The 22,919-nt window shown below is 45.5% G+C and overlaps 1 protein-coding gene across 3 annotated transcripts in view; it reads right to left on the reverse strand.

Annotated features, from left to right (window-relative positions):
- The window catches only part of Lama3 (laminin subunit alpha 3), a 219,437-nt gene that overhangs the window by 18,708 nt on the left and 177,810 nt on the right, over positions 1 to 22,919 (reverse strand). For all 3 annotated transcript variants that reach the window (XM_038330296.1, XM_038330298.1, XM_038330297.1), the window contains 12 exons: positions 22,121 to 22,291; positions 20,115 to 20,266; positions 19,807 to 19,969; positions 19,327 to 19,460; positions 17,436 to 17,580; positions 13,943 to 14,062; positions 13,042 to 13,175; positions 10,101 to 10,218; positions 9,710 to 9,850; positions 6,630 to 6,769; positions 5,564 to 5,695; positions 5,137 to 5,290 (listed from right to left, as the gene is read on the reverse strand). In XM_038330296.1, the coding sequence (XP_038186224.1) occupies positions 5,137 to 5,290; positions 5,564 to 5,695; positions 6,630 to 6,769; positions 9,710 to 9,850; positions 10,101 to 10,218; positions 13,042 to 13,175; positions 13,943 to 14,062; positions 17,436 to 17,580; positions 19,327 to 19,460; positions 19,807 to 19,969; positions 20,115 to 20,266; positions 22,121 to 22,291 (1,704 nt within the window). The remainder of the gene's footprint in view (positions 1 to 5,136; positions 5,291 to 5,563; positions 5,696 to 6,629; positions 6,770 to 9,709; positions 9,851 to 10,100; positions 10,219 to 13,041; positions 13,176 to 13,942; positions 14,063 to 17,435; positions 17,581 to 19,326; positions 19,461 to 19,806; positions 19,970 to 20,114; positions 20,267 to 22,120; positions 22,292 to 22,919) is intronic.

The following is a 22,919-nucleotide window of genomic DNA, read 5'->3' on the forward strand; positions in this document are numbered from 1 at the left end:
ATGGACCACCAGGGATCCAGCCCTCCATCCCATCATGGACCACCAGGGATCCAGCCCTCCATCCCATCATGGACCACCAGGGATCCAGCCCTCCATCCCATCATGGACCACCAGGGATCCAGCCCTCCATCCTATCATGGACCACCAGAAGAACCAGTGTTCTCAGCAGACACCCAGCATGAGGCATCTACAGGCAGAGTAGGACATAGAGCCAAAAACCTGCCATCTCCCATTCTAGGCAATTCTCTTGGGCTTTTGTAAGAAGGAAAGTGAAAGACTGAGAGAGGGACAGAAGGACAAGGGCACTGAATCTGTCCTCAGTACTAACAGCATTGACTAGGGCATAAAAAAAATCTGCCCTGCATTGGGCCACGCTTTCAACATTTGAGTATTAGTTGTGTCCAGAGAAGCTGATGAAAGAAACTGAGTCTCCAGATGGCCCTCTTTCTTAACATCAGGGTCCAGATTCTGATGTTTAGGTCTGGACCACCGGGATCAGAGCTCAATGGGGATTTCCACAGTTCAAGTGAAGGCTGAGGATTTGCCTTGCTAGGTCTTGGGTCAGGACTGAACATGTGACTCTTGATCCTGGGCAATGACTCTTGAGAGGAAGCTGTTGGGAAGAGCTGCTGAGTAAAGATTTGTCCTAGCAGAGAGAAACCAAGGTAGGATCTGTTGTTTTCCTGCTGGACATTGTTCAGCGATCAAGCTTTTCCTCAGAACCAGTCAAGATGAAGCAGAGAGAACTGGGGGTCAAGCTTCATGTCCCACCTGGTACAGTACTGCGCCATAGGTGGAACCCTAGCTTCACTTCAGTCACTCTGAGAAAATACGCTGACAAAAGCAACTTAGAAGAGAAAGGGGACATCAAGACAGGCACCCAAAACAGCTAATCATATCACAGCCATTGTCGGGAACAGAGAGAATTGTATGCACACATGCTGACTGCTCAGCTAGCTTCCTCCACTCTCACCATGCATGCATGCTGACTGCTCATCTAGCTTCCACATGCACGCATGCTGACTGCTCAGCTTCCTCCACTCTCACCATGCGTGCATGCTGACTGCTCAGCTAGCTTCCTCCACTCTAATAGTCCAGGCTCCTGACCAGGCAATGGTGCCCCTATTTTCAGGCTGGTTCTCCCCACACCAGTTGAGGCAATCAAGACAACGCCCACAGACACATCCCCACACACATGACAAGTCAACCTGACCTGAGACTTTCTTCTCAGGTGGTTCTAAGTTGTGTTAAGTTGACAAACAAGCCATCACAGGTAAAATTGTTGTCCTGGTGAAAGCCATTTTGCAAGGAATCTTCTGAAACCTCCTTCATAATTGGGTGTTCCTCTCTAACCCAATCAAAGACAGATATGGTGCCCAGGGTGAACACTTGATAGCAGCTGTCTGTACAACCAAAGCCAGGCCTGGTTGTATAGGCCTGCAAGTCCTCACTTACTCAAGAGGCTGAGACAGGAGAATAGCAAGTTCAAAGCCAGCCTAGGCAACTAAGTTAGACATGGTCTCTAAATGAAAGTAAAGAGGGGATAGGATGTTTGTCTAACAGTACACATACACACACACACATACACACACACATACACACACACACATACACACACACAGACACACACACACACACACACACACACACACACCCCCCACACCACACACACAGACACACCCCCCACACCCATCAGACACACCCACACACCACAGACACACCCACACAGACACACACACCGACACACAGCACAAGACACACAGCCCCCACCCACACCACACCGACACACACCACACACCACCACACGACACCACAACACAAAGACACCACACACACAGAGACACACCCACAGTACACACAGCCCACACCACACACACACAGACACACCACCCCAACACCACACAGACACAGACCACACAGACACACACCCCCACCACCACACAGACACACAACTACACCATACACCACCACACATACACACAGCCCACACCACACACACACAGACCACCCACCCCACACCACCAAAACACAGACACACAGACCATCACCACACACATAACACATGCCCCCACCACACACACATACACACATCCCCACACCACACATACACACACACACACACACACACACACATACACACACATACACACACACAGACACACACAGACACACACATACACACACATACACACATCCCACACCACACACACACATACACACACCCCACACCACACATACACACACACATACACACACACATACACACACACACATACACACATCCCCCACCACACACACATACACACACCCCACACCACATCCCCCCACACCACACACACACACACATCCCCTACACAACACACACACACCACAACATCCCTGCACACCACACACACATTCCCGCACATCACACACACACCCCCCCACACCACACACATACACACACACATATCCCCTACATAACACACACACCCCACACCACACACACACATCCCTTACACCACACACACACATACACACATTTCCCCACCACACACACACACATCACCTGCACCCCCCCACCCCACATCAGCCACCACACACACATATACACACATTCCCCCCACCACACACACACATCACCTGCAACCCCCACCCCACATCACCCACCACATACACACACACACACACACACACACACAGAGTCAGGGCCACAGAGAGGGACAGGCTACTAAACAGAAACAACCCAAGTGTGCACACTGTGGAATGGAGATGTTCACTCATACCCATCAGAAATCTATGTGAGCTGCTTGTCAGGGCTATGCTGGGTCCTCTTGAGAACAGGATCACTCCAGCAGGCCCACTCCCTTTTAGAAAACTTTCCTTGTCTGTCAGCAATAAGGGCAACATCAAAATGCGACAGTTTAAACCAACACCCTCTGACACGGGTAACACCTTCTCTTGACGACATCATTGTCCTTGAAGGAACCGTGGCTCAGATGTGTGACCCCCTCCTCCTTCAGGGCATCACCTTTGTATCCTACGATGCTCTCTAGGATGGACTTTGTTTCTTTCATCACATCTGGTACCTCGGCTCTGAGAGTCAGCTGTGCTTTTGCCCAGATGACTGGTAATCATCCAAGTTACATACGCCACCAGTCTGACCTGGCTTCAGTGTGTGAATCATGCCCCTCCCCTCAGCACCCTTTCTCTACCAAATTTCCCAATGTTTATCAAGTTTTTCAAGCCAGCAGAGGCCTGAAGAGCACATCTATTGGGTTGATACTATGCTTACTGTGAATTCTGGGTCCATCATTTACTGACCAGGTATTCTTGGAAAAGCTTTTTAAAAAACGAAACAAAAAAAAACCAAACAAACAAAAAAAAAAACACTAATCTGAAACTTAGCATCTGGACCTGCCCAGTTTTCCCTTTCTCCTGCTTTCCAAGGAGTGTGGTGAGAGCAGATCACCAAAGCCGAGCATTCTCTCCATTGTCAAGCTTCACGGCAGAAATAAGATAACCGATCCAATCTGGAGCGTGCTCAGAAGAGGGAAATGTTAGATGACACATTTGCCAATATCTCTCAGAACAATGGCCGCCATTACTCCCTTCCTGCCTAGGCCCCCTAGGAGATACCAACAATTTCCCACCAATTCTCTCCTCCTGCATCACCCGTCACTCAAAATGCCACAAACTCCTCTGTTCCTTCTCTTTCTCTCCAAATGCTTGTCCCCTATCTCCGTGAAATTCTCTAGAGCATCACCATGTAGTCCACAATCCACACTGGACACCCCAGGATTCTGCTGCCTCTCCCCGCTCTCCCGAATCTAATTACTGTCTGAGTTAAGTGCTTGGTACCTTCTGGGAGTTCATTCCTCCTCACCAGCTCTGTGGCCATCCTATTGACTTAGTCCCCATCCTTACCAGCTCCACCTACAGCAGCTATCAGCTTAGAACAAACAAAAGGCAGGGCAGGACTTTATCTTGACTGTGAGGTGATGTGACTAGCTGTTTCAAGCTCCCGCTTCAACTTTCCAGCAACGATGGGACTGAAATCGTAACTGAAATGCATCCCTTTCTCCCTTGAGCGGCTTCTTATCAGGGTGTTTTATCACAGCGACAGAAGCAAACTAGGTCATCCTTGCAAAGCAAACTGTAAGGAGCTGGCTTGATACAGTCAAGACTACACTGCCTCTCTTCTAAGTGACCCACCGTCCATGTTGCTCAGGATAATCTCATTATAATGCAAATTCCTTGCAGAGGGAATTTCTGTTCTACCACTTTTGGACAAAGGATATATGAAGAAGTAGCATGATGCCCAACTGAGCATGCTCAAGATTGTACCTCCCCTAATGTGATGGGAATATTTTCTATATGAATGTTCATCAATTTCCCCAGTGATGGCCCCATAATTTCTTTAGAAGAAGCACTCTTGAGTTTGGGTATTCTTATTAGACACAAGTAACAATGCTTCCTTTCCTCTTCTTTTCCCCTAGTTGGGCTTACTGGTGTCACACTTACAGAGTGAACTCATTGCATTTAGCTTTAGCCCCATGTTTTTGGAGACTCTAAAAATTGACAAATTTTTATCAAGATAAAAAATAAATGTTGAAGAGAAGTCACTTTGTCATATTTTCAGTGTGTGTGTGTGTGTGTGTGTGTGTGTGTGTGTGTGTGTGTGCATTTGTGTGTACGTGAGCCTGTGTGAGCATGCGGAAGTTGGATGCCATCAGATGCCTTCCTCCATCACCTTCCACCTCAGCCTTTGAGACAGGTTTTCTCACTGAACCTGAACTGATCCAGATGGACTGACTGGCCAGTGAATTCCAAGGATCTTTGCTTCCTCTGTGCTGGTCACAGACGCAAGCTACCACACACTGCTTTTTTACATGGGTGCTGGCAGTCCGAATTTGGGTCCTCATGCTTCTGTGTGACTGTACAACACCGCTGACTGAGCCATCTCCCCAGCCTTGGCTTTGTCAACCTTTTGGTGCCTGTCAACTGCTGGCGATCTTTTGGTGCACTTCATAGAGACACTAACCATCAGAGACACGCTATCCTTTCCCATCATCCCCACGCCCCCCTCCCCTCCCCCCCCCCCGCCCTAGGCAGGGTCAGGAGAAGTAAGACCCAAGGTAAGGCTTTGACACTTGCCTGATTGACATCCAAAGTCCTGGCCTTGTGAAGTCTCTTGGGACCTTTAAACAGCATAAGGAAAGGAGGCTTGTTTAGACTGCAGCCTCCCAGGGATGCTTTTCTCTTGGTGGATTTACTGGCCAAATCCAGGACTTCGGGTCTCTGTGACAACCTGAAATGAGGGCAAAATGAAAGCTACAACCAAACTCTTGCCTAGGGAGGGAGACCCACCGTAGGCAGGGAGAGTGTGTGGCAAAGGACCTTCTTACTGCCACGATTCCTATAGGAACTTTCACACACTGTGCAGAAAGGTGGGCTCTTACTGGTAACCACAGAGAAAAGCTCACTGTGCAGAAAGGTGGGCTCTTACTGGTAACCACAGAGCAAAGCTCACTGTGCAGAAAGGTGGGCTCTTACTGGTAACCACAGAGAAAAGCTCACCCACCTTTGCACAAAAACATTAGTGATACAACCCTCGAAATAACCACCTCCCAGGCTGAGGGACTGCTGGGAACTCGAGAAGCCAGGGAGCCTTTGGTTCCTTCTCATGACCTGGTCATCAATGAGGAATCGGAGGCTGAAAAAGGAGAGAAGCAAGACAAGGGTGAGACCCCTCACAAACCAAATGAAACAACCCAAACACTGTGGGAACTGTCTGCTGTCTGACCCAGACTCAAATCTGTCACCCAAGAGGACTGGTCAATTCAGAAATATTTTTTAAAGTGCAAAGTATTTTCACAATAACACTTCAGTTAAATAATATATATGTACTGAAAGTATGCATCATAGACATCTGCTCAAGCAAGTTTTTTTTTAAAGAAAGGTTTATTTGTTTTTATTTTATGTGTATGTGTGCATTGCTTGAATGCATGTCTTTGTACCACATATGTGCCTAGTGTCTGAGGAGCCAGAAGCGGGAATCAGATTCCCTGGAATTGAAGTTAACCGTGGTTGGGGGCTTCCATGTAGGTGCTAGGAACTGAACTTGGGTCCTCGGAAAGAAAAGTCAATGCTCTTAACTACTGAGCCATCTCTCTAGCCCCTTGGATTTTTGCAACATAAATAATCAATATGGTTTGCATCCATTAAAGGTATCAACTGGCCCGGTACCTCAGAAACCCCTCTTTGTGTTAATTTTAATTCCCAGTTTCCTCCCCTCTCCAGGAATAACTACTACCCCAAATTCTGATACAATTGATTTGCCCTACTTTTAAACTCCTGGACACAAAGTCCCAGGAGAGCACTCTTAGGTATACCTTCTCTTACCCACACTTTTGGAGGCTCATCCACATCCTGTATGAAGGCTTCTGATAGTGCCTCCCACATTCAGAGTGGGTAGTCCATTTTAAATTTCTATCTATCCACACGCATCCAACCATCGACTTTATGTTTCAGTCAGGACGGGGGACAAAACTAGAAAGGGGCTAACACACAGCCAGCTAGCACCAGCACCAGGAAGATACCCTCTGAAAAGCTATGCTGGACTCTGGCAACAGAAAGAACCCACTCACCCTGAGGTGTCACTTATTACAGACACGTGATGTAGGAGGCCGTCCATGTAGGTCTGAGGAGACTTGAAAATCGGGCTACTGCTGTCCCTGGTGCTCAGCTCAATGTGACCATCTTCCAGGGTGACCTGCAGGCTACTTGTCTGAAACCATCAAAGAACATACCATGAACAATTAATGTGCATTTAGAAATGACAAATGAATGATCAAAACTAGGCATAAAGCAGTCAGGACGTTTTGACCCAAATATGTGGACTTTACCACCTGATCAAAAGATAATTTTTAAATAGTTTGTCTCCTTGTTGATGAAGATAAAGATGTCATGCCGATTACTTTCAACACTGATGAATTTGTCAGTCTTTTTCTAGATCTACTTTTATTAGGCCCATTTAATTCTCTACTCAGCTGTATAGAACATTTAACTCATATCTAATTTCCCCCTATCTTTACTCTTATTTTGATGAAGTTATTTCTATCAGAATCCATTCTCTTCTGCATGAATTTTATAGCAAGGAGTTGATTCATCACCATTCAGGATTCTTTTCCCATGTAAGATTACAACAATGACTCCTTCTCTATGATTTTCATAAACGTTTTATGTTCTGGTCATTAATTCTAGGAAGCCCAATTTTCTGTGTCAAGCTGTGCTCTTCCAGACATTGGCAAGATGACTGGCTCTTCCTGTGGATGAGTAACTTCAAGGCTATTTTAGAGCAGCTGCCGGTTGCATCCAGTTTTTACCATCAAATCTAATTTCTAAAGTTTTCTTTAAGATGTGCTCTCTGTGAGTTTTTCTGCTGCAGCAATTTGGCAGTGCACACTTGCAGCCAGTGAAGGCTTTAGTTGCTGTTGCAGTACTTGCTGCCAATGGGGTCAATTGTATTTCTTAAATAATTTCCTTTGAACTTGAAAGCAATGTCCCTAAGACATTTCTAGAATTCCTGTGCTGCATAGGATTGTTCTAACTTGTTGCTAATCTAATCCTTCCATCTACTTTCAACCATTTTGTAGAATGTGTACTAACTGCACTTACATGTGGCAGAGAAACAAGGCTTAGGAATAAAGTGTTAGATCAGGGCTGGGGACATGGCTCAGTCAGGAAAATGCTTGCCACAGGATGAAAATCTGAGTTTGGTTCCCAGAACCCACATAGGAAAAACTGGGTGCAGTGGTGTGTGCTCATAATCCCAAGGCTGGGGGGATGGAGAAAGGATGATCTCCAGACTTGCTGGCTAGGGAGCTTAGCCTACTTGGGGAGCCCTAGGCTAGTGAAAGACCTGTCTCAAACAAGGTGATGGCTCCTGAGAAATGATATAAGAAGTTATCCTTTATCATACACATATATGTTACATACACAAATCACATGACCACATATACAAGCACACACACACACACACACACACACACACACACAGAGAGAGAGAGAGAGAGAGAGAGAGAGAGAGAGAGAGAGAGAGAGAGAGAGAGAGAGACAGAAGAAATGGTGTGGGAAGTCTTTCTGTATATGTATTGCTTTTATTGGTTAATGAATAAAACTATTTCAACCAGTGGCTTAGCAGAATAGAGCTAGGCAGGAAAACTAAACTGAATGCTGTGAGAAAGAAGGCAGATTCATTGATAAGCCATGTAGCTATCATAGGAGACAGATGCTTCTACTGGAGTCTGCTGAAACTTTGCCAGTAGACCATGACCTTGTGATGATGCACAGATTAATGGAGATGGATTAGTTTAGGATATAAGAGCTATCTAGAAAATATGCTTAAGCTATTGGCCAAACAGTATTGCAAATAATATAGTTTCTGCATGATTATTTTGGGTCTGAGTGCCAGGAATGAAAGAACAGCCTCTGCCAACAAAATGGCGCCCAAAGTGGGACTAATGGGTGTATTGTGGGACTGGGTAGGACAGAAATTTCTGCCAACAGAGAGAGACAGAGAGAGACAGAGAGGAGAGTGCGCATTAGGTCAAACTGTTGTGCTGTCAAGCTTGGATAGCTGGCCTCCTCTAATATCTAATGGCATGTCTCTTTAGGGATCATTTTAAAAGGCTACAAAGAGTGGTAAACAAGATACCAAAAGGTGAGTGACCTTCCTAATGGACATAGCCACAGAGGCAGCCACTGCCATCTTTTAGATCCGATACAAAATATCCACTGTGACTGGCAACACTAAAGAAACAAGTCAAAAAGCATTATTTGAAAATCTCATTCTTCCTCTGAGTGGATTTCTAAGCTGACTTTTCTCTCTGGAGCTGTAGAGGGCATCTTCTGTGGACCAGAGTCTCATTCTCTCCACCCTCGCTCTCTCGCTCTCTATGTGTTCTTTTCTCATGTATGGTGCACATGTATGGTGTGCATGTGTGTGGAGACACAAAGTTGACTTTAGGTGTCTTTCTTGATTGCTGTTTACCTTACATATTCAGACAGGGTGTCTTACTGAACCTGGAGCTCACCATTTCGGCTGGTCTAGCTCAGGAGATCAAGCCCTAGACTGCTAAGGGGATGCCTTATCTGCTTCCCTCAAGCTGAGATTAGAGATGGCCTGCTGTGCCCAGCTGGCCTTCACATGGGTGCTGGGGAGTTGTGGGTCCAAACGCCAACCCTCAGATTTGCATAGTAAGCACTTTACCTGCCAAACCACTTCCCCAGTCCCCAAAGAGAATTTCTGTGGCTCACTAAACCCGACTTCATCTAATTCTTCAGGGGTAAATATTTTCTGAGGAGTAACTAGTGTAATAAGGGAATGTGAAGTGCATCTTTTGAAGTTGTGATCAAGAAAAAATAGTAAGTATAAATGTTAATGTTTTCCTAAACCACATTATTGCTTATACTAGCTATAATTCATTTTAACCCACATCTGTAAAGAATGGAACGATTACTCAATGCACACAAATCCAGCTCTACAGATTATGCGGCACCATTTAGCTGGATTTCCTTCAGGATCTGCCCAGGAGGAGACTTGCTTATGCCAGAACTGTGATGGCAGATAAAAGGCCTAAACCCTCTACCTTCAGAATCTTTCTGTTGCTTTGGAGAGAAAATGTGCGCCAGGCTTGCATCTTAATTTGAACATGCTACCTCTTACCCGTGTCTGATGATTTAGTAGTGTACCACTGGGCTGAAAGGTCTGAAATCCAAAAGACAGCTGGAAGCGGTCAGGCAAGGGCACATCCAAGTTTGTGAAACTCATCTGTCCTCCTCTGGAGAACGAGGCAGTTCGCACAAGCTGAAATGCAAACATGGAAATGAATGGCATTATGATCGCCTCCTGGGTGCTCAGATATGGGCTCTCACACTGTACCACTTCCCTAGAAACGGCAGGCACCATTAGTGCAGTTCAGACAGCTTTGCTCTGCCACACCATCAGGTTCTGTGTGTATAGCTGGGATCACAGGCAGGGCATGAAGCCGGCTAGCTGCAGCGCCACGGGCCTCCTGGGATACAATGTGTCACGTGGTTCTGAATCCCGCACTTACCTTCCAGTCTTCGGAGCACTTTTTGGTGACGCCCACAGTATCATTCAACCTAACAACACCACTGGTTTTCTTCAGATTCTTCATGCAGCCTTGGAAAGCGGGAGTGGAGATGTTAAACCTGGGGAAGGAATGTAGAACAAGAGACCGTTAAGCCTGGGCTCCCCAGAATGCTGGCTGCCTGGTGCTTCTCGAGGGATGGAAAGTCTAGATGTGCTGTAAACTGCAGGTATTATAGAAACACGTACTTGGAAGTTCAAGAGCCAGAAATGTGTTTAAGAAAAAAAACTTTAGGCTATATTTTTCCCACTTGCTCTGTGAACTCTGATGAAACTGTTACTTTTTAGTTCTATGAAATTACGGAAAGCACAGCTGATCTAATCAATGCCAAGCTGGGTTTGAGTCTATCTGCTACCTCTGACGCACGCTCCATGAGCAAGCGGCTGTTATGAAGATTAAACACACGGACGTTCAGAGCCTGGAATGATGGTGAATGCAACACCTTGTATGAGAGGCTCGGGAGCAGGGGAGGGCTGTGGGCTAAGGAGCTGGGCTGTCATTCAAGGTCGGTGCCTGCTTGACCAGACAACTTTACTCCTCCAACCTTCCAATCCAAAATGAAAAATCTGCTATTCTGCTTTATAGGTCTGTCATATGCTTAATTTAATATGTGCAATACACTCGCATAGCACTGGAAACTGAGGACTCGTTGAAAACAGAGCTATCTATATACCACCTGGCTAAGTCACTATTTACCCGACATATGACACCCTACATCACCCTCTCATAATTATGGCATCACTTCTTCCGGCTGTGCGGTGTATGTGTTGTATGCGCGGGTGTGGATTTGTGTGTATGCGCACACTGAAGCCGAGGTTAACAAGATGCCTTTCTCTATTGTGCTTCACCTTATTTGTTGAGACAAGGTCTCTCACTGAAGCTGGAGCTCAACAACTCAGCTAGACTGGCAGGCCAGGATGTCGGAGGGATCCCCAGCCTCTGCTGCCTAGCACTAGAATTAAAGGCACACACTACCATGCCTGGCTTTTTTTTATATGGGTACTAGAGAGCTGAACTCAGGTCTCATGCTTGTTCAGGGAGCCCTTTATGGAATGTTACATCTTTCCAGGCCTACACAAGCAATTTCTGCAGCAGACTTTCCTATGTTGCACTCTGACATTCCCCTTTGATTGGACTTTCTGACCTGCATGGAGCTGAATTCATGGACAATATTAACACACACGAACTGACTGAGGTCCAGACAAATATTAATGTTTCTTAACCAAATGATGCACTAAGAAAACCCAGCGCTGATTTCATTGTAAATCCCTAAGGCAGCTCTGCTAATCCAAGTGGAAAGGCATCCTGCCTTCAGTATAGTCTGAATCATTATAAAGAGCAGAGCTATGAAGAGCATACATAAAATCAAATTTCATAAAAAGAAAAGTGCATCCTTGTTGGCACTGTGGCTTAGTTATTTAATAAAGACAGCCTTCACCTTGGAGAAGAGGGATGTCTGTTTCAATTTCTGGGGCTGGCGTCTCTACAAATTTGTTTATTTCCATTCTCTTGGGCCAGCTGAGAGCCCAGCCTTCCATAGTCCCTCCAGGATGCAAGGTCTGAATATACTTGCTAGAGGAACTGATTGTGTCGGGGCACGTGCTGTTCGGACAGTGACTTCCTATATCAGAGTGAGTGTGTGTACTCTGGGCCCTCTGCCCACCGAAGCTCACCCAGCTCACTGGTTGGAGTCGGCAGATGTGAGTGAACAAGAGAAGCCCAAAGTAAAGCTGCACCCGGTATGGGTCGGACCCCTGGGGGACGGTCACTCTCCAGTGACCTTTGTTTCTGTGTTTATGATTATCTCAAACCCAAGGGAAAATGGCCTGGTTGGTGCCAGGTCTTCTGACCTTATTGGGAAGGACTTGTCGACTGGATCGACAGACACGTGATTACCGATTATAATCTCAAGTCATCCAAAGATCTGGGTGCTCATTCCCAGAAGACTGAGAGGGAGGAGAGCCACGGACTCTGCAGAGCGAAGCTTCAGGACACAGCCTGGCTCCTGTCAGGAGTGCGCTCTCAGACTCTCCTCAGTGGCTGCCCCTGCAGGGTCCTGCTGGGGCTCTCTAGGCCACCGCTCTACAGTGACCCTGCAGGGACAGTTGCAGAGGCTTATCAAGATGGATAAGACAGGCCAGAAACAGATTAATACTGCTCAGCATTTTATTTCTGAATAAAAAAAAGGCCAGGTAAATATTTTCGTGGACCTCCATACACTTCATTTATTTCTCTGTTCTTGTGATTTTAATTAAAACAAGAAAGTAAAATGTAAGCTTACTTAGGAAAGAGGGGAGAGCCTCTTGTTTGGAAGCATAAATCAACCTGTCAGGAAAAGTGTCTCTCTCCTTCCCACCTCCTCTCCCTCTCAACTTCCCCATGTGTGTATTAGTCTACATTTGCCCACTAATGTCTTTAGTGGGTAAATCAGTAGACTCCTCCAGTTGTCCTCAGAGTTAGCATCCCACTGGCTTCTTTGTGTTTCTGTCCTCCCAAGAGTGACAACAAGGGACAATGGGGGTGACACACAATTCACTCAAATCCTCCCATTTTGGATGACCAGTCCCATTTTTCAATTTTTACAATCTGGTTTTCTTTCTGGACTACTTCATCAGTATTGCAAAGTTAGCTGTTTGTGGCTGAAATTCAACTAGAGAGGCTAGAATTATTGGTAGCAATCGCTGCCTGGATGAGAAATGATCTGCTCTAATAAAACACATCACATTGGGGTGGCGAGAAGGCTCAGTGGGTAAGGGCACTTGCTGTCAAACCTGATACCCAGGACACACAGGGTAGGACAGAACCAACTCCCACAAGTGGTCCTCTGTCCTTCACATGTATGCAGTGGTTCCCCTCCCCCCAAAACCCCACAGCATCATCTTACCTCTCTCTGATTGCAATTGGAATTCCTCCCAGATAATATGTGCCAAAATCAAATATTTCCCCTTCAATTTTTATATTATGGTCATGCATATATATCCACATGAGTTTTCTTGATTTTCCAATTGCAATTGAAATCTGAAATGAATAGTAAGCAATGAGACACAAACCTGTCTGTAGTGGCTCAAAGTAACTGCGGCTTTGTTTTCCTTTGGATTTGTTTACATGCATGGTAGAAGACTGCCCAGTGGAAGTATGAGGTAAAAATTTGATACTAAGGCATTTGTTTGTATGCATGCCTGTGTGTGTTGTTCAAGTGCATGTGTGTGTCTGTGTACATGTTCACGTTTCTACATGTTCATCCTCGCATGTGCAGAGGTGCCGCTCCTCAGGCATTGGTCACCTTTGCTTTGAGACCGTGTCTCACTGGCTGGTACTCAACTCACTCTAGCCTGCTGGCTCACAAGCACAGGGACCTGCCTGCCTTTACATCTCCAGGGCTGGGATGACCAGCCCACCACACACAGCTTTTTCTACTTAGCTTTGAGAAGCTCAGCTTGGTTCCTCGTACAGTCTGAGTCATCTCCCCAGGTCCCTAAATCAGTGGTTCTCAGCCTGTGGGTTGTGACCCCTTTAGGAAGGTTGAAATTCACTGTCCTAAAACATTTTAGTAGAAACGCTCTCACTTAAAATTTATCTAGGTTTACATAATTTACATATGCTATATATATATTATAGTCCATGCCTAAATGCCCAAATTTTAAAGGGCATCCGCAGTTAATAAGTTCACCTTTTAACAGGTTTGTATGTTGTTTTGCCTATCTTTTTTTGGCGGTGGACACTAATTTCATTTTAAAGGTTCACTGACTTCTAGAAATTCAAATCACCAGGCTCCAAGGACATACCGTATGATCTCGCCCGTTGTTGACAGTGTCTTGAATTCCTTTCTCTTTGGGTGGCTCTGAATTCAGTTTGTATCTCACCATGAGATTGCCGTCTTCTATGTCCAGGGATATGAAGTTATCCTGGAGTACAGAAACAAGGCAGATTACCAGAGGGCCTGGTTGAGGAGTCAGAAGTTCCAATTGGCCCGTTCAGACCTTGGGATATGCCCCTTAGATCTCATGTCTCCAGCCTGGTCTCAGCCACAGCATCCTACTCCCATGGTCCTCCCCGTCCCCAGATCACCTTCCGCAGCACAGCCAGAACAGCCTTCTGCAATGGCAAGCGAGCATGCTAACTTTCTTTGATCCCAGCACACAGCTCAGACTCTGTGGCAGAGACTGCGAGGCACTGTCGGCCTCTGCACATTCTCACTGTGTCCTGCTGGCAGGTCACCTTTTGTCCCTGCAGGTTCTCATTGCCAGGCCTTTTCTGTGCCCCCGTCCCTGTGGGATCCCCTTCCAATGTCGCTTTCTGCTTGTCCATCAGGCTCCAAAGGAGGCATCTTTTCTAAAGACTGATTTCATACTTCATCACTTTCCGCTCCACGATTTAAAATCGTGATGAAGCAGCAACTCACTGACCAGGACTGCACCTTTGTGCAATACCAGCCTTCCCCTCTAGAGGGGAGGATATGGTTCATACTGCTGAGCTTTGCCTCTTGGCCATGGACCTTACCCTGGAGAACCATCAGCTTGAGCCAGGTGTCAGCGACTCCATGACAGTAATAACCACTTTCTTAGCAGAGGCCCTAAGGATTCTTACCAATGGCATTATGTAAGTTTCCAGACTAAACACTACTTCTGGTTCTTAGTCTCCAAGAACTTCAAAATGTAAAACAAGTTGAGCAACCCCAATCCCTAAATTCATAATGGGAAATGCCTCAAAATGGAAGCATTCTGTTTGATTATGAACAGAACACCACAGTTCTGATAAACTTTGCTCTATGCACATTAAAAATATATTACCTTCAGTCTATGCACATACAATGGGTGTTTATGAAGCTCACATGCAGTTCATGTCACATTTAGATCCTGTAATGTTTAGTTATAATTCAACTTAACACAGCCCAGAATCTCCTCGGAAAAGCACCTCAAGGAGGAACTGACTGTCTGCATCAGGTTGGTCTTTGGATGTGTCTGTGAAGTTGTCTTAATTGCCTTAATTAGTGTGCAAAGAACCAGCCCTGCACCTGGGCAGCACCATTTCCTGGTGTGGGACCCTGGAGCATGTAAGAGCAGAGAGAGCTAATGGAGCACTAGCCGTCCTCAAGATTTCTCATCATGCATATGCAAATAGTCTAAAATTAAAAACAATCCAAAATGGGGAACCCTACTCGTCCTAAGCATTCTGGATAAAAAGAGATCCTCCACTAGAAGAACAAAGAAGAGCTTGTTTTGGAATGCAAGTGCCTGGAGATGCAAGAACCGCCTAGCTCTCTCCAGCCTTTAGAGTGATTGGGACCCTCTCAAACCTCAGAGCTAAGGAGCTAGACAAACCTCAGAAGGAAGAGTGGAGACAGGTCTTTGTTCCTACCTGGCAGGCAGCATAGTTTGGGAAAATCTCAAGCTGTATATCGGTGATATAAATTCTCAGACTGGTACCCTAACACACATTCTTCTGAGAGCAGCCATACAAGATTTGTTCTGGAGGTCAACCCAATAGAAGAGCCAGTACAGCAGAGCCAGAGCAAAGGCCATGCCCACTCTTCTAGAACCAGGAGAGGACTACTGCCTTGTATGCATCTAGCCTAAGAAGTGCAAGGGTGGCCCTCTGGTTTAGCTGGGTTGTAGGACAGTTCAATGTTTAGTTTAATTTTTTTTGTATGTGAAACCTCCACAGCGGTTTTCAAAACTGGCTGCACTAGCTGACACTCCCACACACAGTACATAAGGGTTCCCTATTGCCACATCCACGGCAGCATCTGTTGTCATCTGGAGTCCCAGTGACGGCCATTCTGACTGGAAGGAGTTGGAAAGTTGTAGTAATAATATGTATTTCCCTGATGACTAATAATAATCCTGATCAACAGTCCACGGCTTAGGAGGTCAACTTTCTTACCTATTTTTTCTTAGAGTTTTATTATCTAATTTTCAACAGAATATATTATTTTGCTAGATGGTGATACAGTCAAACTGCCTCCTAAATATCTATGTTTTTACCCATAGACCCAAGTCTCAGTCCTGGTCAGAGATAGTTCTTTTTGCCAATGCTGAGACATATAACTGGCCAAAGTATTAAGAAGAAGAGGTAAGTGATGTGGGAGTCACCTCTGTGTGCTGTGATTACTGTTAATGAATAAAGAAACTGCTTTGGACCTATAGCAGGGCTGAACTTAGCTAGGCAGAGAAAACTAAACCTAATGCTGGGAGAAAGGAGGCGGAGTCAGAGAGAAGCCATGGAGCCACCAGAGTCAGACATGCCGAAACTTTGCCGGTAAGCCACTGCCATGTGGCAATACAGATTCATAGAAATGGTTTAAATTAATATGTAAGAGTTAGTCAATAAGAAGCTAGAGCTAATGGGCCAAGCAGTGATTTAATTAATACAGTTTCTGTGTGATTATTTTGGGGCTAAGTGGCCTGGAACAAACTAGCGGCCCCTCCTCCAATAGATAAGTGCTCGGCTCTGAGTGGACTATCACCTCTGCCCACTACTGTGGAGGCTTAGGGACCATCTACGCCAAATTTACAGCATGGATGGGGGATGCACTCTCCAACCTCATTCCTTAATGAGTAGATATTGGCAGCTGATGGCTGCTAGGGGAAGAAAAAATCATTCTTTTTTTTAATGTGACCACTGGTAGATTTTCCACAATACACAAGACCCCACACATATAGACAGCACTAGTTGGACTTAGTGAGATATCAAGAAAAAAAAAAACATGAAGTTGGGAGGGGACCATGTTGGGGGATTTGAGAAAGTTGGAGAGGGAAATGGGGGCATAAACAAGATTTTATTTTATTATACACAGTATAAAGTCCTCAATAACAAAGAAAAAATATTTTTTAAAAAAAGACTGGGCTTCTTCCCCAGGCTGCTTCAAAGGACAGAAACTTCCAGACCTTGGGAAGTCAAGCTGCAGGCTCATAAAGACAATCCCCAGACTCCATGAGCCAGACCAAGGTCATAGCTTCAGGAAGTCCAGCCACCAAGACTGGGGGGACTCCAGGAGGTCTTTGTTTTAAAGCAGAGTGAGACATTAGTAGGCAAACCACCATGTAAAAATCTGAAACTGACATGAAAATAGGCTAGGAGGAAAATCATGCCTCATTTTGGTGGAAATTGCTCAATTCCTGATCCTTTGTCCTTGTTAAAATTTACCCCAACAGAAAAAAGACATGACTGGCCAAGGTCATATTGCCAAGCTGGGTGGGCTATTTACTATCGCCCAGTTTCCTGATTGCTAGACACAGTGGATATTCAAGTCCTGTCTGGATGCTTGGTGTGAATTACCTGGTGTTCTGCAAAGAACAGCAGACCTCGGTCCACGGTCGTCTGGATGGTCTGTATGAAGCTTGGGAAGGGAGCATTTGCTTGAGTGGGAATGCGGGCGTAGCCTGTTCCTTCAAAGTAGTTTCTGTCAGACTCTTCCTTGCGCCTGTCAACACCGACTGGAAGTTAGATGTCAGCCATAAAAGACCATCTTAAGATGAGATGCTGCTAGTTAAACAATGGACTGAGGAATGCACAGGCTGGGGGGGTCTCAATTGTGTATGTAGGAAAAGGGGAAATGTTGTTAGCATGTCAGCCAGCTTTCTTTCCTAACATGCTCTTAATCCCTGCACTGAAGAGGCAGCTCTGTAGGTAAAGTGCTTACGCTGTAACCACAAAGACCCCAGTTTTGATGCTCAGAACCCATACGAAAGCTGAGAATGGCAGTACATATCTGTAACCCTAGTATGTGTGTGTGTGTCAGGGGCAGAGGCAGTGGACATAGGGGCTTTCTGCTAGTCAGAAGGTGAGCTCTAGGTTCAGAGAGAGAGCCTGTCCCAAAAATAAGGTGGGGAGTTAGGAAAAGACTGATGTCCACCTCTGCTCTCCAACCTGTGCACACACGGAAGAATAAAGCAGACACACATACACATATCATGTAAACTCAGGGGGAGGAAGGGGGGAGAAAAGGAGGGGGAATGGAGAAAGGGAAAAAAGGAGGGAGGGAGGGAGAGAACATCTTCTAGAGATGTCTATTTAGGAGAAAGTGGCCAACTAGCTGAAAATACTTAAATGTAAGAAATTATTAATTTTCAGTGTTAGTTTATAAATAATAAATGTTTGCTCTTCTCAGATAGGAATATCTCAAATCCTTTAAGTTGTAGGGATGGATAGGAACTCAAAAGAGCAGATGCTGGTTTGAATAAGAATGGCTTCTATAGGCTCAAATGTTTGACTACTTAGTCATTAGGGAGTGGCACTGTTAGAAGGTGTGGCCTTGTTGAAGGAAGTGTGTCGCTGTGGGTGGACTTTGGGGTTTTGAAAACCCAAGCCAGGCCTAGTGTCTGTCTGTCTCTGTCTGTCTGTCTGTCTGTCTGTCTGTCTGTCTGTCTGTCTGTCTCTTTTTCTGCTGCCTGCAGATCTGGATGTAGAACTTTCAGCTACCTCTCCAGCGAGCCACCATGTCTGCCCGTGTGCCACCATACTCCCCATCATGACAATAATAGCTAACCCTCTGAGTGTAAGCCAACAGCCCCTGTTAAATGTTCCTTTTATAAGTGTTGCCGTGGTCATGGTGCTTCTACACAGCAATAGAACACTGACTGAGACAGAATAACTTTCAAATAGGTTCAGAAGGCAAAGTACACAGAAAATCACTCAGTTTGTAGACTATTGTTTAAAATTTAATTACATAATTATGTATCTAAATAATCTAAAATTGAGTATTTCTTGTAGTAGGATGCACCAAAGATTCATGTTTTTTAAAATTGTGTTCCTTAGCAAATACGTGTGTTACATATGTGGATGCGTGTGCCCCAGTGGAACATGTGGCTCAGAGGACAACTTATGGAGTTCATCTCCTCCTTTCACCTTTATATGGACGGGGCTCAAACCCCAGTCCTGAGGCTTGTGCAGCAAAAGCTGCTACCCCTGGAGCCACCTCATAGTCCCCAAACAGACCTGCTTCCAGAACCTGAGGAAACTAATCTTATGTAAACTAGGGCAGGATGGGTGTCCTCTGATCTTAGAGGCTTAACACGGTGGGTGCTGTCTGCAAACAGGATGGAAGCAGTTCTGGCCCCAGGCAATGCATTGCAACACCAGCAACCTTGCCTGCCCATCACTGGTCGATGTGCAGCACTTCCCATCCCTAGCCCGGTGCTAGGAACAAGGGCCTCCAGGCTTCATTTACCTCCTACAAGGCTCCACTTCAGTTGTGTTGAGATTGAAAGTTGCCTTGAAGTTGTACAAGCTCAGAACGTTCTCATTGAGGTCATCTAGTTCGATACAGCCCTTGTATGGAGGGAACCTCAGTCTGCTAGGCAGCTGTGAGAGAAACAGGGTCATGCAGCGCTAAGACTTAACAGGGAAGGTAACTTAGGGTGAGAATGTGGTCCAGGCTTTGCCATTTAAGAGCTCTCTAAACCCAAGCTAAGTGTTAATCTGCCTGCCCGAGTGTCATCATCTGTAAAATAGGAGTGATGTTAATAAGTACAGACATTAAATTAGTGCTCTTAAGCTTAAAACGGTGGACAAGGGAAGTGCATGTTAGCAGTTCTCACCACGTGTGCTTTACGAGCACATGGTTGATTCCCTTTGCCTAGAATGAGTTAAAATAGAGACGTGAAGTCATTGTAAGCGCTTCACTCAGTGAGTCAGCATTGACACTTACTTGAAAGTCAGGGGGGTAGCCTCCGACATAGAACACAGCAGTCTCTGGATCCAAGTTAAGGAGTGTGTTGCTGCTGTCGCCCTCCATGTCGTAGACCTCTGGGGCTCTGGGTTTATTGGATGTGGCTTCCTTGGTGTAATTAAGTTTTGCAAGCTGATATATTCTGTTGAAAATTAGATAATGAAGTTGTAAGAAAAATGAAAGAATTCAAAGCTGACACGCTAAAAGCAGGGCCGAGTGACATCGACCGAAGAGTTTGGTGAGGTTGGCCAGCTTCACAAACAGCAAGAGTCGGTCAAACACCGTACCTCTGGAACTTCACTCGGTCCATAACCGCCTCCTGAGTCTCGCTCTCCGTCAGCACCTGGTCTACCTGGACCTCAGCTTCTCGATTCCCCAGACTGTAGACACACGTCAAACGACCGTCTACAACTGCCATGCCGATGTAGTCCTTGGAGGCCTGGGGACATAGAGGTCACCTCAGAGCTCTTTGTTTAAAACAAAACAGCACTGGGGGTTAAACATGAGGGTTAAGACAGCGAGGCATTCATAAAACATCCCAGAACACACATGTGGCAAGAACTCAGAACTCTTCAAACATTACAAATCTTCATTCTTCATATCAAGAGGTTCCTAAATGTTTTATTGCATAAATAATGGGTTTTATGGCATGGACTATGGGAGAACAGAGTACATAAGGTGTACCTCTTACAGACCACTACAGAACCCTTGAGTGGTAATGCCTGAGCTGTCATTTCAGTGGACTGGGTTACTGACTCCCCCACTGTTCAATCTCTAATAATCTACGAGCACCTACTACAGAACAAGCAGACTTAACTGCTCATTAGAGTTCATCAGGAAGGGAGGCAAGCCACCTCTCTTCTCTGGGTGCCATGCAGTGTTCTCTGCTATGACATTCCCCATTGTCACACACAGTATGTGTGTCTCTCTCTTCTCTATTAGAACAGGAAAACCAAAGGAAGAAACATCTATCTATCGATCAATATATAGGCTAAAACTGACAATTTTGACCTTTTTAAGTGTGTGTTGGCATCCAGGACAATTAAGAAGTAAATTTTAGTTTATCATAAATATCAACATGGCACATAATTAGGACAGTTTCCACCTGCATCAACTAGGGGACTAGCTCAGAACCCATGGGGACACTCAGTCTTGCAGTCATTTATGTGAAATGGCTAAGTACTTGCATGTAACCTGTGCACACACTCTTGCAGACTCTAAAACATTTGTAGGCTATTTACACACCCAGTTAATGTGGATGTAATATAAATAGAGGTAAGACTTTTCTCATTTTGTTTGAGACAGGGTCTCATGTAGCCCAGACTGGCCTACAAACCCCTGTGTAGCTTGCGGAGGACCTTAGAACTTTTGATCCTCCTGCTTCTGCTCACAGAGTGCTGGGATTAATTACCTTCAGGTCCGGTTTATGCTGTGTTCAGGCTCTGCTCATGCTAGGCAAGCACTCTATGAGCTGAGCTACCAGACGCTTCTCTGAATATCTTTAATCCATACTTAGAGTCCACAGTGTGGACGCTGAGACTATAGATGTCTGATTGAATGTGGCACCAACCATGTTTTTATTACATTTATATATTTATTTATGAGTGTGCGTGCACGTGTGTGATCAACCCCAGAACCATATTTTAGATATTTTTATTTCAACACAGTCAGTATTTAACTTTCCCCTTCATTGAAGAAACTTATTTAGAAGGAGAGAGCTACACACTAAAGTCACCTGCTGAAAATGCCTTTGATGGTGGCAGTTTAATGAGTGTAGGGAGAGGAATGGGCAATAGAGTGGTCAGGCTTTGTGTTGCTTCAGGTCTCACTTACATAGGGTCCCTACCCCTCTGCTCTGGGGAGTCATCTGTGGCTGGGCCTCTCCAGCAAGCAGAAAGATAAGGTTTGATGAGGAGCAGCCACGGTTAGTTTCCGTGGGGCCTTGATACTGTTCCCTGGGGAGAAAGCACTAACCTGTAACTGTGAGCATGCATGTGCTCACATGTACACACGTGTGCCTACATTTTAAGCACACTGGATAAGGCTTCTCATTGGTGGCTTACATCCATGATGAACAGGAGGTCCCTCATAGGCAGCACCACAGCACTTAGGAGGTGATAGCCGAGGGATCCCAAATTCAGAAGGGAAGGTGGGCTAGTGGAATCTGCTGTCTTTGGGGGATTTCTAACGACAAGCAAATAAGTAGCAGTGACAGTTATGACACAAGTCTCGAGGTGGCACCGCCAAAACCATTCTGTTAGTAAAATACGAGAAATATCCGAACACTACTTACATCCTTATTCCCGAGGTACATCACAAACATGTCCTCTGTGCCCCCGTTCTCTCTTAAGTCCGGTCTTTGGAGAAACAACGACAGAGATGTGTATCCCTTTAAATCTTCTAGGTCATTTGGCAGCCGGACTTGGACACCAGATTTACCATTGAACCTCATGGGAACTGCCACCTGTGAGGAAGAAGAGGATGGGAGAACAAGGTGTCAAACAACTATGACAAAGAGGATGCACTCAATGACAGATTTCTGTCGCCGGCCTCCAGTTACACATCAATGTGAGAAGCTGTTGTGAGAAGCATCAGGGAGGGGTAATGTCTCTTGGACCCAGGTTATTTATTTATTTATTTATTTATTTATTTATTTTGGTTTCTCGAGACAGGGTTTCTCTGCAGCTTTGGAGCCTGTCCTCTGAAACTAGCTCTTGCAGACCAGGCACAGTGGAGGAGCCCTTGGATTTGCTGGCTAGGCAATCTAAACAAGTTAGCAAGCTCCAGCTTCAGTGAGACACTGTCTCCAGACATAGGTAGAGAGCACACACTCGTGAGCACACACACACACACTGGCACACACCAGAGAGCACACACACAGTGGCATATACTCGTGAGCACACACACCGGCATTAGGATTCTAGGCTGTAAACCTCAGATACTCTGTGATAGATGCCCTGTCCTGCTCTCCCCCTCCAATCTGTCATGAATCAATATGTCTATAACATTAAAATTACTAGAAAAGTAAAATAAGGGAGTGATATGAAACAGAGGTCCACCAACCACATACGGTTCAAAGAATTAAAACTTTA

The sequence above is a fragment of the Arvicola amphibius genome, chromosome 5, assembly GCF_903992535.2.
Source record: "Arvicola amphibius chromosome 5, mArvAmp1.2, whole genome shotgun sequence".
Classification (NCBI taxonomy): domain Eukaryota; kingdom Metazoa; phylum Chordata; class Mammalia; order Rodentia; family Cricetidae; genus Arvicola; species Arvicola amphibius.